Source organism: Salvelinus fontinalis, chromosome 1 (assembly GCF_029448725.1).
Source record: "Salvelinus fontinalis isolate EN_2023a chromosome 1, ASM2944872v1, whole genome shotgun sequence".
Classification (NCBI taxonomy): Eukaryota; Metazoa; Chordata; class Actinopteri; order Salmoniformes; family Salmonidae; genus Salvelinus; species Salvelinus fontinalis.
In genome coordinates, this window is record NC_074665.1 from 10450521 (window position 1) to 10466558 (window position 16038).

The 16038-nt window shown below is 43.5% G+C and overlaps 1 protein-coding gene across 1 annotated transcript; it reads right to left on the minus strand.

Moving 5' to 3' along the window:
* Positions 1-6908: 6908 nt before the first annotated feature.
* LOC129814087 (5-hydroxytryptamine receptor 7-like) lies at positions 6909-13492 on the minus strand. Its single transcript, XM_055866915.1, has 2 exons — positions 12631-13492; positions 6909-9877 (listed from the first exon to the last, which is right to left on the minus strand). The coding sequence occupies exons 1-2, from the start codon at positions 13161-13163 to the stop codon at positions 9070-9072; spliced, it is 1341 nt and encodes a 446-aa protein (XP_055722890.1). The 5' UTR covers positions 13164-13492; the 3' UTR covers positions 6909-9069.
* Between the last annotated feature and the right edge of the window lie 2546 nt (positions 13493-16038).

Genomic DNA, 16038 nt, shown 5'->3' on the forward strand with positions numbered 1-16038 from the left:
TGGCGGATGCCAGGAGAACGCTACCTGCCGGGAATGCATAGTGCCCACTGTAAAGTTTGGTGGAGGTTGAATAAAGGTCTGGGGCTGTTTTTCATGGTTCGGGCTAGGCCCCTTAGTTCCAGTGAAGGGAAATCTCAATACTACATCATTCAATGACGTTCTAGACGATTCTGTGCTTCCAACTTTGTGGCAACAGAAGGCCCTTTCCTGTTTCAGCATGACAGTGCCCTCCGTGCACAAGCGAGGTCCATACATAAATCGTTTGTTGAGATCGGTGTGGAAGAACTTGACGTCTAGAGGAAAGCCTTCCCAGACGAGTGGAGACTGTTATAGCAGCAAAGGGGGGTACCAACTCCATATTAATGCCCATAATTTTGGAATGAGATGTTCAACAAGCTGTTGTCCACATACATTTGGTAATGTAGTGTAAATCATAAGGAATAAGGTTTTGAAGTGTCTGTCCTATATATAGGAGATATAAGAAAGCTCAGGAAATATATATTTTTAGACACATATTTAACCCTTTATTTTTGTTGGCAAAAAACTACTTCCACACTTCATTCATTTTTTTATACCGGTTACCTTCAGACGAGTCCTTTGAATAGCAAAACGGAGAACACCATTGTGTTCGTGAGAGTCTCATCTTTCCATAGAGTCTCATCTTTCCATAGAGTCTCATCTTTCCATAGAGTCTCATCTTTCCATAGAGTCTCATAGAGTCTCATCTTTCCATAGAGTCCCATCTTTCCATAGAGTCTCATCTTTCCATAGAGTCTCATAGAGTCTCATCTTTCCATAGAGTCTCATCTTTCCATAGAGTCCCATCTTTCCATAGAGTCTCATCTTTCCATAGAGTCTCATCTTTCCATAGAGTCTCTTCTTTCCATAGAGTCTCATCTTTCCATAGTCTCATAGAGTCTCATCTTTCCATAGAGTCCCATCTTTCCATAGAGTCTCATCTTTCCATAGAGTCTCATCTTTCCATAGAGTCCCATCTTTCCATAGAGTCTCATCTTTCCATAGAGTCTCATAGAGTCTCATCTTTCCATAGAGTCTCATCTTTCCATAGAGTCCCATCTTTCCATAGAGTCTCATCTTTCCATAGAGTCTCATCTTTCCATAGAGTCTCTTCTTTCCATAGAGTCTCATCTTTCCATAGTCTCATAGAGTCTCATCTTTCCATAGAGTCTCTTCTTTCCATAGAGTCTCATCTTTCCATAGTCTCATAGAGTCTCATCTTTCCATAGAGTCCCATCTTTCCATAGAGTCTCATCTTTCCATAGAGTCTCATCTTTCCATAGAGTCCCATCTTTCCATAGAGTCTCATCTTTCCATAGAGTCTCATAGAGTCTCATCTTTCCATAGAGTCTCATCTTTCCATAGAGTCTCATCTTTCCATAGAGTCTCATCTTTCCATAGAGTCTCATAGAGTCTCATCTTTCCATAGAGTCTCATCTTTCCATAGAGTCTCATCTTTCCATAGAGTCTCATCTTTCCATAGAGTCTCATAGAGTCTCATCTTTCCATAGAGTCTCATCTTTCCATAGAGTCCCATCTTTCCATAGTCTCATCTTTCCATAGAGTCTCATCTTTCCATAGAGTCTCATCTTCCCATAGAGTCTCATCTTTCCGTGTGAGTTTGTAGGCCAAACAGACGTTTTCATGAACAGAACGAGATCCAGGATGTCTCCTGGTCTGACTAACATCTCTGTAGCCATGTCACTTTCCACCACAGATGAGGAAAGCCGCCATAGGAGGATGTGGTGGATTGAGACGCAGCCCATACAAAGAAAAAACTATATCGCTAGCTTAAACAAATGGATTTTAATGGGGATTTATTATGTTAAATAGATTGACACAGGTGCATCAGTCGACTTTTAAAGATTAATTAAGAAGATTGTATTGATAGGCCATGACGCTTGCAAGGCTGTTTAGTCTCAGCAGCCTGTGATTGGTAATTTCCAGTCATCATCTCTCTGCTGCCATCCATAGCCCTACAGCAGTCTGACATAGCTTTGCAACCTGGTCTCAGAGCATTTCATATTATTCTGTACGTAAATCCGAGAACAATCCATTTAGTATGATATGGTACCTTTGGTATGATTACATTTTTTTTCATTTTTTTTTTTTCATTTCACCTTTATTTAACCAGGTAGGCTAGTTGAGAACAAGTTCTCATTTGCAACTGCGACCTGGCCAAGATAAAGCATAGCAGTGTGAACAGACAACAACACAGAGTTACACATGGAGTAAACAATAAACAAGTCAATAACATGGTAGGAAAAAGAGAATCTATATACAATGTGTGCAAAAGGCATGAGGTAGGCAATAAATCGAATAATTACAATTTAGCAGATTAACACTGGAGTGATAAATCATCAGATGATCATGTGCAAGAAGAGATACTGGCGTGCAAAAGAGCAGAAAAGTAAATAAATAAAAGCAGTATGGGGGTGAGGTAGGTAAATTGGGTGGGTAGTTTACAGATGGACTATGTACAGCTGCAGCGATCGGTTAGCTGCTCGGATAGCAGATTTTTAAAGACAGATGGTTACTTAACCCTTTAAGCTAACCCATCCCCTAACCCTAACCTTAACCTAACTCCTAAACTTAACCCCAGCCTTAACCCTAAGCCTACCCCTACCCTAGCTAACCTTAGCGAGCTAGCTAACGTTAGCCACCTGGCTAGAATTCATAACATTTCATATGTTTTGCAAATTTGTAATTTTGTAAATTTAGCAAATTCTTGAGCCTCCTGAGTGGTGCAGAGGTCTAAGGCACTGCATCGCAGTGTGTCACTACAGCCTCGGGTTCGATCCCAGGCTGTGTCACAGCCGGCTGTGACCGGGAGACCTAGGAGGCAGCACACAATTGGCCCAGCGTCGTCCGGCTTAGGAGAGGGTTTGGCCAGACGGAATTTCCCTGTCTCATTGTGCTCTAGTGACTCCTACTCCTCGAATTGTAATTCGTAACATATAATAAGAAATGGGTGATGGACATCCACAGATTAATACATACCTTACGAAACGTAACATATCCTACTAAATAGAGTGTCTCGGATTTACGTACATAATAATGCAAAAATGTTCTGAGACCAGGTTGAGCTGTTCGAGCGGATGTGTTATGAAGTGATATAGCCCAGAGCCTTGTGGACCGCTGGTGCTAATAGCTCATTTAGATCTGTGTGGTTGATAATCCACCACTGGATTTGTCACATTCCGTCGCAGTAATTCATTTAAAAGATGTGTTTTACCGCTGGTCACGTGACCTGTCAGGCCGGTACGTCCTGGGCACGAAGACACTGGACATCTGGACACTCACACACACACATTTGTGTTGTGTGTGTGTATGTGTGTGTGTGTGTGTTGGGAGCTGTGGGGACTGGTCAGGGAGGATGGAGATAGATAAGAAATGCATTTAATTCTGATAGAGAATTAAGGAACGCTACAAACAGGAAAGACCCTTTTCATACAGTTACAAAAGACGTTTGAGGACAGACAATTTATAATATCCGTTTTTACATATAGCTAACTGACTCGTTTTCCCATAACGTGTTGTTTTATATTATAACCAATAATCTATAGCCTATAGTGTTCTGCATTTTTTTTCTCCGATTTTGCAAAGTGAGTGACTGGCTAAATGTTGGATTTAGATCAGAAATAGAAAGCCAGCTTAATCCCCTTTTCCTCCTTCAGCTGTCTTGGTTTTGACTCATAATCAGACTAACGATGCCTTTGTGACGTACGATTCAGGGGTGTTAATAAGTGCGTGTGACTGCCTACACCCCTACGCTTTCCTGTACTTCTCTGGGCATTCATGACTGAGAGAATACTGACACTTTAGTCAAGAAAATGTCAAACACAAATTATGACAACTGTAAATATTTAATAAATAAATAAAAGATTCATAACACTATGTAAATTCAACAATGTTATCGCCATTCTATAAAAACTATTAATGGTTAACAGAATATGGTCACCTAATAATCCCCAGTTTACAATTGGCTCATTCATCCCCCTCCTCTCCCCTGTAACTACTCCCCAGGTCGTTGCTGCAAATGAGAACGTGTTCTCAGTCAACTTACCTGGTAAAATAACGGTAAAATAAAATAAAAAATAAAAAATACCCTCGGATTATATTTACACTTTGAATCTTTATACCATTATTATCAAAACCATGCAATTCTGTCTGTTTAATAATTTAAAAAAAGTACATAATGACTTGTCAACCACATTTATATGCTGCCATTCAACAAACAGACATTGAACATAAATGAACAGAGATTAAAAAATGTCTTTATACACTTGAATAGGCGTACATACTCGCAGTAAGTAACATATCAGGTGTTGGTCGTCTTGTTCATTGGTTATGACCCATGTCCAACACATCACAATGTCAACTTTTGCATTTAGAGTCTGCATTAACTGTAATTAAAAAGACGTCTGAAGGTCAAACGAATTAAACATGGTACAACATCAACACACCATCGTTGATTTTTCACCCAGCCACAAAATTGTTGCAGTGACATTCAGAAAATGTTCATTTCCAACTCTTGAGGGGGAAATTTGCAGTTTATAACATCAACAGAGCTCACCCACCCCACTTTTTAATAAACAGCTGAGGGATGGGTTTGGAGAAATGTAACCACTCTCAAATTCGTAGACAGAGCTATGGATGCAAGGACTGACCATCCATTATATCAACATTAGTTTTACCTATGTTTCGGGACTAAATAGGGTTTGTTTACATTTACTTTGCTTACAATAATTGGACAATTATATTTTGGGTTCTCATGGTGTGTGACAGTTGAACTAAGCTCATGATGGATTTCTAAGTTATATCATTCAAGAATCAATGGGTATATCTTTCATTTAAGTACAAAAATGGATGTAGCAACTGCTGATTGCCCCTTTAAGCAACACCTAACCATCATTCATTGTTCTGAGGGGTCATGTTTGGGCAACCATAGCACAACTAGCACAACCATAGAACTAACCATAGAACCATAGCATAACTAACCATAGAACTAACCATAGAACCATAGCATAACTAACCATAGAACTAACCATAGAACCATAGCACAACTAACAATAGAACTAACCATAGAACCATAGCATAACTAGCCATAGAACTAACCATAGAACCATAGCATAACTAACCATAGAACTAACCATAGAACTAACCATAGAACCACAGCATAACTAACCATAGAACCATAGCACAACTAACCATAGAACTAACCATAGAACCATAGCATAACTAACCATAGAACTAACCATAGAACCATAGCATAACTAACCATAGAACTAACCATAGAACCATAGCACAACTAACCATAGAACCATAGCTTAACTAACCATAGAACTAACCATAGAACCATAGCATAACTAACCATAGAACTAACCATAGAACCATAGCATAACTAACCATAGAACTAACCATAGAACCATAGCATAACTAACCATAGAACTAACCATAGACCCATAGCATAACTAACCATAGAACTAACCATAGAACCATAGCATAACTAACCATAGAACTAACCATAGAACTAACCATAGAACCACAGCATAACTAACCATAGAACTAACTTCCAGGCGAGCTTCAATGCCATACAACTCTCCTTCCATGGCCTCCAACTGCTCTTGAATGCAAGTAAAACTAAATGCATGCTCTTTCACCAATCGCTGCCCGCACCCACCCGCCAGTCTAGCATCACTACTCTGGACGGTTCTGACTTAGAATATGTGGACAACTACAAATACCTAGGTGTCTGGTTAGACTGTAAACTCTCCTTCCAGACTGACATTAAGCATCTCCAATCCAAAATTAAATCTAGAATCGGCTTCCTATTTCGCAACAAAGCCTCCTTCACTCATGCTGCCAAACATACCCTCGTAAAACTGACCATCCTATCGATCCTTGACTTCGGCGATGTCATTTACAAAATAGCCTCCAACACTCTACTCAGCAAATTGGATGCAGTCTATCACAGTGCCATCCGTTTTGTCACCAAAGCCCCATATACTACCCACCACTACGACCTGTATGCTCTCGTTGGCTGGTCCTCGCTTCATATTCAAACCCACTGGCTCCAGGTCATCTATAAGTTTTTGCTAGGTAAAGCCCCGCCTTTTCTCAGCTCACTGGTCACCATAGCAGCACCCACCTGTAGCACGCGCTCCAGCAGGTATATCTCACTAGTCACCCCAAGGCCAATTCCTCATTTGGCTGCCTCTCCTTCCAGTTCTCTGCTGCCAATGACTGGAAAAATCACGAACTGCAAAAATCACTGAAGTTGGAGACTCATATCTCCCTCACTAACTTTAAGCACCAGCTGTCAGAGCAGCTCACAGATCACTGCACCTGTACATAGCCCATCTGTAAATAGCCCATCCAACTACCTCATCCCCATACTGTTATTTATTTTATTTATTTTGCTCCTTTGCACCCCAGTATCTCTACTTGCACATTCATCTTCTGCACATCTATCACTCCAGTGTTTAATTACTATATTGTAATTATTTTGCCACTATGGCCTATTTATTGCCTTACCTCCCTTATCCTACCTCATTTGTACATGCTGTATATATACTTTTTCTATTGTATTATTGACTGTATGTTTGTTTATTCCATGTGTAACTCTGTGTTGTTGTTTGTGACACACTGCTTTGCTTTATCTTGGCCAGGTCGCAGTTGTAAATGAGAACTTGTTCTGAACTAGCCTACCTGGTTAAATAAAGGTGATATAAATAAATACAAATTTAAACTGGAAAATGCAACACCCCATAGTTGATTTTTGACAGAGCCACACCATTGTTGTAGTGACATTCTGTACAGAATTGTTTTGTTCCATGCAACAGCTAACCATCATTGTTGTAGTGAAATTCTTTTATTTAAAAAAATAATTTTTATCCCCTTTTCTCCCCAATTTTCGTGGTATCCAATCGCTAGTAATTACTATCTTGTCTCATCGCTACAACTCCCGTACGGGCTCGGGAGAGACAAAGGTCGAAAGCCATGCGTCCTCCGAGGCACAACCCAACCAAGCCGCACTGCTTCTTTAACACAGCGGGCCTCCAACCCGGAAGCCAGCCGCACCAATGTGTCGGAGGATACACCGTGCAACTGGCCCCCTTGGTTAGCGCGCACTGCGCCCGGCCCGCCACAGGAGTCGCTGGAGCGCGATGAGACAAGGATATCCCTACCGGCCAAACCCTCCCTAACCCGGACGACGCTAGCCCAATTGTGCGTCGCCCCACGGACCTCCCGGTCGCGGCCGGCTGCGACAGAGCCTGGGGGCGAACCCAGAGACTCTGGTGGCGCAGTTAGCACTGCGATGCAGTGCCCTAGACCACTGCGCCACCCGGGAGGCCCGTTGTAGTGACATTCTGTACAGAAATGTTTTTGTTCCATGCAACAGCTAACCACCATTGATTGCAGTGACATTCTGTACAGAAATGTTTTTGTTCCATGCAACAGCTAACCATCATTGTTGTAGTGACATTCTGTACAGAAATGTTTTTGTTCCATGCAACAGCTAACCACCATTGATTGCTGTGAGACATCATCACAAATAGCACAACTGGGAAAAGCCCAGAAGAAGAACCATATGGTCACGGACACAAAGCCAGTGACCATGGACTCACATTCAGATGGAAAGAGTGCTTCATATTTGTTTCATAATCAGACCTCTCCAATACCGTACCAGGGCTCTCCAACACAGATCCTGGAGAGCTGTAGGTTTTCCCTCCAACCCCAGTTGTAACTAACCTGATTCAGATTTTTCAACCAGCTAATTATTAGAATCAGGTGGCTAGATTAGGGTTGGAGCGAAAACCTACAGGAGGGTTACCCTCCAGTAACAGGGTTGGAGTTAAAACCTACAGGAGGGTAGCTCTCCAGGAACAGGGTTAGAGTTAAAACCTACAGGAGGGTTTCTCTCCAGGAACAGGGTTGGAGTTAAAACCTACAGGAGGGTAGCTCTCCAGGAACAGGGTTGGTGCGAAAACCTACAGGAGGGTTACCCTCCAGTAACAGGGTTGGAGTTAAAACCTACAGGAGGGTAGCTCTCCAGGAACAGGGTTGGAGTTAAAACCTACAGGAGGGTGTCTCTCCAGGAACAGGGTTGGAGTTAAAACCTACAGGAGGGTAGCTCTCCAGGAACAGGGTTGGAGTTAAAACCTACAGGAGGGTGTCTCTCCAGGAACAGGGTTGGAGTTAAAACCTACAGGAGGGTGTCTCTCCAGGAACAGGGTTGGAGTTAAAACCTACAGGAGGGTAGCTCTCCAGGAACAGGGTTAGAGTTAAAACCTACAGGAGGGTGACTCTCCAGGAACAGGGTTGGAGTTAAAACCTACAGGAGGGTGACTCTCCAGGAACAGGGTTGGAGAGCCCTGGTTTAGACTGTCTGAACATGCAAGATCTTGAGTAGAGGACCAGGCAAGCAGATACCATCGACCTAAGACTTCCTCAGTGTGGCAACTCCCACAATATCACAACAATAACACCATTTAGATGGCAACTCCCACAATACCACAACACCATTTAAATGGCAACTCCCACAATACCACAACAATAACACCATTTAGATGGCAACTCCCACAATACCACAACACCATTTAAATGGCAACTCCCACAATACCACAACAATAACACCATTTAGATGGCAACTCCCACAATACCACAACAATAACACCATTTAGATGGCAACTCCCACAATACCACAACAATAACACCATTTAGATGGCAACTCCCACAATACCACAACAATAACACCATTTAGATGGCAACTCCCACAATACCACAACAATAACACCATTTAGATGGCAACTCCCACAATACCACAACAATAACACCATTTAAATGGCAACTCCCACAATACCACAACAATAACACCATTTAGATGGCAACTCCCACAATACCACAACAATAACACCATTTAAATGGCAACTCCCACAATACCACAACAATAACACCATTTAGATGGCAACTCCCACAATACCACAACAATAACACCATTTAGATGGCAACTCCCACAATACCACAACAATAACACCATTGTCACATTTAGATAACAGAGTGAGTCTTTTCAACCAGTTTGAGGGCCTGGTGCATCCCGTCGGCAGACAGCTTGCGGTTGATATTGCGGTAACGGCAGCGCAGCAGGTTACTGTAGGTGGTCCTCAGGTCCCTGTTGAAGAAGGCGTAGATGAAAGGGTTGAGGAGGGAGTTGGCATAGCCCAGCCACAACAGGGTCCTCTCCACCCACAAGGGCACACAGCTAGGGCAGTCCGCCCTGCAGATGAAGGGTCTGGCCGTGGACAGTAAGAAGAAAGGCATCCAGCAGACACTGAAGGCCCCTACCACGATCCCCAGGGTGGCTGCTGCCTTCTGCTCCCGCTTGAAGATGGACATGTTCCTCCTGTTGCTCCTCATGAGGCGCGAGAATCGCGTGCACTCCTCCACCTCCCTGTGGAGCCTCAGGGCGGCCGACACACAGTCCACGTTGTCCTCTTCCTCCTCCTGTTCCTCCATGGCTTCCTCCTCTTCCCCCCGCGCCTCCTCCTCCCTGACCCGCGGGAAGCCCGTGATGGTGTGCTTGGCGGCGCTGAGCTTGGCGGCGCGGTAGATGCGGTAGTACATAATGAGCATGACGGATACGGGGATGTAGAACGCCACTGAGGTGGAGTAGATGGTGTAACCAAAGTCCTGGCTGATCAGACACACATTGTTGTCGTTTACGTTCTGGGCCCAGCCGAAGAGGGGGGGCAGGGTGATGGAGGCGGAGAGGAGCCACACGGACAGCACCATCTTGGCCATGCAACAGCCATTCTGCCTCATAGGGTAGGTCAGAGGCTTGGTTATGCCCAGGTACCTCAGAAAAAAACAACAAAAATACATATAATTAATTAGCTGCTAAACATAAGCTGTTTATACATACAGAACATACTACTGTAAATACATTACATGAACAGAAAACAACTTCCAACAGAAAACAAACACTGGGGAGTTATTCACCCCAAATGAACTATAGCAATTATAATAAGATACTGTATAACAATGTTATTATAATGTAGCCTACTACTACAGCTAGGCTATACTTTTGAGAATGGAATTCTGAACTCCTTACGCGCTTGTATTAATATTATTACAACAGGATAAGAGCAGAGTAGAGGGAGCAGCAGAGACAGGAGAGGAGCAGAGTAGAGGGAGCAGCAGAGACAGGAGAGGAGCAGAGTTGAGGGAGCAGCAGAGACAGGAGAGGAGCAGAGTAGAGGGAGCAGCAGAGACAGGAGAGGAGCAGAGTAGAGGGAGCAGCAGAGACAGGAGAGGAGCAGAGTTGAGGGAGCAGCAGAGACAGGAGAGGAGCAGAGTAGAGAAAGCAGCAGAGACAGGAGAGGAGCAGAGTAGAGGGAGCAGCAGAGACAGGATAGGAGCAGAGTAGAGGGAGCAGCAGAAACAGGAGAGGAGCAGAGTAGAGGGAGCAGCAGAGACAGGATAGGAGCAGAGTAGAGGGAGCAGCAGAGACAGGAGAGGAGCAGAGTAGAGGGAGCAGCAGAGACAGGATAAGAGCAGAGTAGAGAAAGCAGCAGAGACAGGAGAGGAGCAGAGTAGAGGGAGCAGCAGAGACAGGAGAGGAGCAGAAGCAGGGAGACAGAGTATAGGGAGCAGCAGAGACAGGAGGAGCAGAGTAGAGAGAGCAGCAGAGACAGGAGAGGAGCAGAGTAGAGGGAGCAGCAGAGACAGGATAGGAGCAGAGTAGAGGGAGCAGCAGAGACAGGAGAGGAGCAGAAGCAGGGAGACAGAGTAGAGGGAGCAGCAGAGACAGGAGGAGCAGAGTAGAGGGAGCAGCAGAGACAGGAGGGGAGCAGAAGCAGGGAGACAGAGTAGAGGGAGCAGCAGAGACAGGAGAGGAGCAGAAGCAGGGAGACAGAGTAGAGGGAGCAGCAGAGACAGGAGAGGAGCAGAAGCAGGGAGACAGAGTAGAGGGAGCAGCAGAGACAGGAGGAGCAGAGTAGAGAGAGCAGCAGAGACAGGAGAGGAGCAGAGTTGAGGGAGCAGCAGAGACAGGAGAGGAGCAGAGTAGAGGGAGCAGCAGAGACAGGAGAGGAGCAGAAGCAGGGAGACAGAGTAGAGGGAGCAGCAGAGACAGGAGGAGCAGAGTAGAGGGAGCAGCAGAGACAGGAGGAGCAGAGTAGAGGGAGCAGCAGAGACAGAAGGAGCAGAGTAGAGGGAGCAGCAGAGACAGGATAGGAGCAGAAGCAGGGAGACAGAGTAGAGGGAGCAGCACAGACATAAAGGGCTCGAACCCGCTGCAGGGGGAAAATATGGTTCTGGAAGCGAAAGTGTTACCCACTCAATTTACTATGTAAATATGTATGATAGATTTTTTGAGTATATATTTATTTATTTATTACATGAATTGGTGCACAACCCGTATGGGAATATTAACACACAATTTCATCAAGTAGCCTATGTGTGCACAAAACACAATTTTTATTTAACAAATTCAATGCAATTAACAATTAAATGCATAATTAACAATCATAACCAAATGGATTTAACCTTGTGAAACAACACAAACAATACACTTGTCCTTCTATGTAGGTAACAGCAGTGCTTCACCGGAGCTGGAGCTGAGTACCGGCACTTCGAATGTTCTACTGCTTGAGCTCCTGTCCCTCTTATAGAATATCAGCTCAAAAGTATTGTGGAGCTCCTGCACCTAAATATAAACAGTACTGGCACCCAAAATGAGTACCCCTGTTGTGCCGAAAATCTCCCCCCTGTCAGAATCCCCCCCTTCGCGTTCTTCATTGCTGCGACTTGCTTGCTAGTTGAGATTTCTGTTCTTCGCTCCGTTGTCAGTTTAGCCTACATTTCACTGATCTTAGTAGCAGAAAGCATTTTTGTCTGCAGTTTTCGGTTTGGCTATTTGTTTCAATATGGCGCCCTGGGCGAACCCCCCCCCCCTCCCCCCGTCCGCACCGGGGGGCGCCCCGTGCCATAGTTGTTCTGAAATGTTTATTGCTTGCCAACATTTGACTCCCTCCTCTGTTTAATATAACACACATGCCTTAATTATTAATTTCGGTTACCTATCCTGACGTGAAGTTTGTTCTATAGAAGGTATTTGACTCTGATGTGTGCCATTGAAAGTATTTGACTCAAGCCACAAAAATGAAGGAAATTAGAAGGGGTGGGGGATTCTGGCAGGAGGGATATTTTCGACACGACACCCGCACCTATTTCAGTCCGTCAATCAAATCAAATCAAATGTTATTTGTCACATTCAAATGGTTAGCAGATGTTAATGCGAGTGTAGCGAAATGCTTGTGCGTCTAGTTCCGACAGTGCAGTAATATCTAACAAGTAATCTAACAATTTCACAACAACTACCTTATACACAAGTGTAATGGAATGAATAAGAATATGTACATAAAATATATGAATGAGTGATGGTATAGAACGGCATAGGCAAGATGCAGTAGAGGGTATAGAGTACAGTATATACATAGGAGATGAGTAATGAAGGGTATGTAAACATTATATAAAGTGGCATTGCTTAATTAAAGTGGCTAGTGATACATGTATTCACTGGGCAATAGGAGTTGGAACGGCACGTACCTGTCTATACTAATTACGCACAGCGTCATTATAGATGCAGTGCAACACATCACGTCCATGGCAATAAAAACATTGCAGAAGACTTGGCCAAAAACCCATTGCCCCCCAATAAGGTCCGTTATACTGACAAATGGCATAACTGCCACCGCGATTGAAAGGTCGGCAACCGCCAGAGACACGATCAGATAGTTGGACGGCTGCCGCAACTTTTTCACGAAACACACCGAAATCACCACCAGCAAGTTCCCGCAGATAGTAAACAGCGTGAGCGTGGTGAGGATCGCTCCAATAAATACTTTCTCCATCTTGTCGTAGTTCCGAATTTGTTCCCCGCACCTGGTGCCATTATCCATCAGCAGAGTTGAAGACTGCGAAGTGGCGGACACCACCTCCACCGCCTCTTGCACAATCTTCAGCAAGTGTGGAACGAGCGCCTCCGAAATCATGTTAGTTGCGCCAGGCTCTTCCGCTCTCTCTGTCGCGTAAGATCTCATGTTGCTGTGGTTTAAAGTCCCATTTGCATCCACGACCATGCTGGTTGATTTTTATCCATGAACATGCAACCCCGTAAAATGCCTATTCACAGACGTGCATGTGTGATGCAAATTGCTCTATTTTATGGACATTACTCAAAACGCACGGCGGAAAAATGTATACAAAATGTTTCTGCGGACATCTCTCACCTCTGGACGCCACCTAGAAATAACAGCTCCTGGGGGCATGTCAGCGCAATTATAGCTGAGTAACAAAATAACATCCGAAACACCCTGAATATTGGAGTACTAGCAAATATATTTCAAACAATTTCAAATCTATCAATGATTTATTCAGGACATTAAATAAATATGTCATTGTATGAATAGTCAACCAATCCAATGCGGCCACGGACAATTACGCATGGAGACACGGGGAACTGTATCCAAATACCAAATTTTATTGGCTGTAATAGAGTTTCAAAGTAGGCCTAATAAATGTGTAGGCTGCAATATGGCCACAAGAAATGCATATATAGCCTACTGTAGAACTTCTTGGAGCGGTCGTGGTTAGCAGGTCTGGGAGACCCTGGATCGAGACCCCCTGCGTTACACTGTCGCTGTTCGCATATAATCGCTACGTTGGTGTCATAAGTAGGATGGAGCCCGTGAGGCCATGGTATGTACACGTCCATTTGAATTCGGATCACTTTTTGACAGCACCCCTTTTCATTTGAACCAAACCTTCCATACACATGTGCCCATTGTAGGAGTGGTGACTTTTTGTATGGCAAAACATCCAACAGATAAATGTGTTCAAAGTTCACTTTTTTTTAAAACCCCACCTTAAAAAAAAATACAAATTAACTTATTGTATTCTTTTTACCTTAAAACGTCAATTAGACCTATCTAAAAACGCGCAAACTCAGTTATTTTTTTCATATTCGCAAATGTTGTAGCTTAAACCCTATTTTACACCATCTGAGGTTTTTCTGTCGTGCCCGCCATCGGTTGAGACACAACATGCTCTTGAATACAGGGTGGATGTAATATTCTAACTGATAAACGTAGTAAAATGGGAATAAATTGAAATGTGGCCTTTCAAATGGTACTACAAAGATGGTTGGAGTTTCACACATCAGAGAATTTTGACATGAATGGGAAAATATGTTGTTTTAAATCATACTGTCAATCCGCTGTTCCCAGCCTGTGAGGTTGGGTACTGGAACAGCAAAAGAAATAATATTTGTGTAAATGTGCAAATATAGTACTGTAATCTGATCGACACCTGGTCACAACCAAGTTTGTCATGGGGTTATCATGTACTGAAGAGTGTCGCTGACCCTGGTGCCAGAGGGGGTACGGCAGCTGGAGGTTGAATGTTTGAAGGGGTACGGGACTATAAAACGTTTGGGAACCACTGATTTAGGAGATTATCACCAGATATAGGCAGTGACCATGGACCATTCAGCAGAATAGTTTTTGTTGATCTACGATTACAGGTGTAACAGGGTTATATTGGTGATTCCCCTTACCACTTTATTGTTAAGCCAATGGGTTTTTGGTTTTAGTTCTGTCTTGCCTTCACCTACTCAACATGGCATCTTTTTGGCTGGTTTGCGTAGCTTGCTTACGAGGGAAGATGTTTCAGTTAGAATCATCCCAGTGAACAAGCACCAAACCAGCGGTAAGTTGTTGGTTGCAAAGCACTGTACGTCAAAAGGGATTTTTATACTCCCAAGTGATGATTTAAATGTACAATTTATATCAATTTGTTTGTAAATGTTATTCTAACATCACACATAAGATGCAGCGTTTTTTGGTGAATATTTGTTGTGCATTTTGTTGTAGAGAATTCCCGCTAATACTAGCTAGCAACTTACTGTGTCTGGTGGGGGGGTTCGTATATCTGCATGAGTGCAGAGTTGGATGGTGAGACGTGCATTGCATGACGCGCAATTTTGTGCTGTTTCTATCAGGTACATTGTTCAAAATATTATATTGTATATTGTAATTGTTGTATTATTTTGGTAACTACATTGCCCAGTGAACAAGCACCAAACCAGCGTGCGTGAGTGCAGAGTTGGATGGTGAGCCGTGCATTGCATGACGTGCAATTTTGTGCTGTTCCTATCAGAATAAAGTTGGAGTTGGAGTTCGTGTCGATGATTAATTGTACACAACGCAAGAAGAGTACTGTTACACAGGGACTCTCCGTAACTATATTACATGTGTGGTACAAAATTGAGGCTATGATTAATAAGTTGGAGCTCTTCACTGTCTGCATTAACAAGGTCAGGTCTTTCCATCATTGTATGATTTTTTGTGTGCAAATGAACTCAAGCTTAGGACAATGTCAAAAGCGAAGCACCTGAGTGAGTTGGGTGCTCAATTACGCAGGTACTTTACAGAAACGGATGACACAAACAACTGGATTCGTTATCCCTTTCATGCCCTGCCTCTAGTCCACTAACCGATATCTGAACAAGAGAGCCTCATCGAAATTGCAACAAGCGGTTCTGTGAAAATTGGAATTTAATCAGAAGCCACTGTCAGATTTCTGGATTAGGCTGCGCTCAGAGTATCCTGCCTTGGCAAATTGTGTTGTTAAGACACTGATGCCCTTTGCAACCACGTACCTATGTGAGAGTGGATTCTCGGGCCTCACTAGCATGAAAACTAAATACAGGCACAGACTGTGTGTGGAAAAGGATTTAAGACTGAGACTCTCTCCAATACAACCCAACATTGCAGAGTTATGTGCATCCTTTCAAGCACACCCTTCTCATTAACCTGTGGTGAGTTATTCACTATTTTCGATTAACAAATAAGGTTTTATATGTAAGATGGTTAAATACAGAGCAAAATTACTGATTATTGTATTATTATTTGTGCCCTGATCCTATAAGAGCTCTTTGTTACTTCCCACGAGCCG

What these genes read in the sequence shown, in the direction of transcription:
- LOC129814087 (XM_055866915.1), bottom strand. Translation starts at nt 13,163, where the DNA reads ATGGTCGTGGATGCAAATGGGACTTTAAACCACAGCAACATGAGATCT. An exon ending in TGCGTAATTAGTATAGACAG is followed by an intron (nt 9,878 to 12,630) that starts GTACGTGCCGTT and finishes TTTTTTTCTGAG; the next exon opens with GTACCTGGGCATAACCAAGC.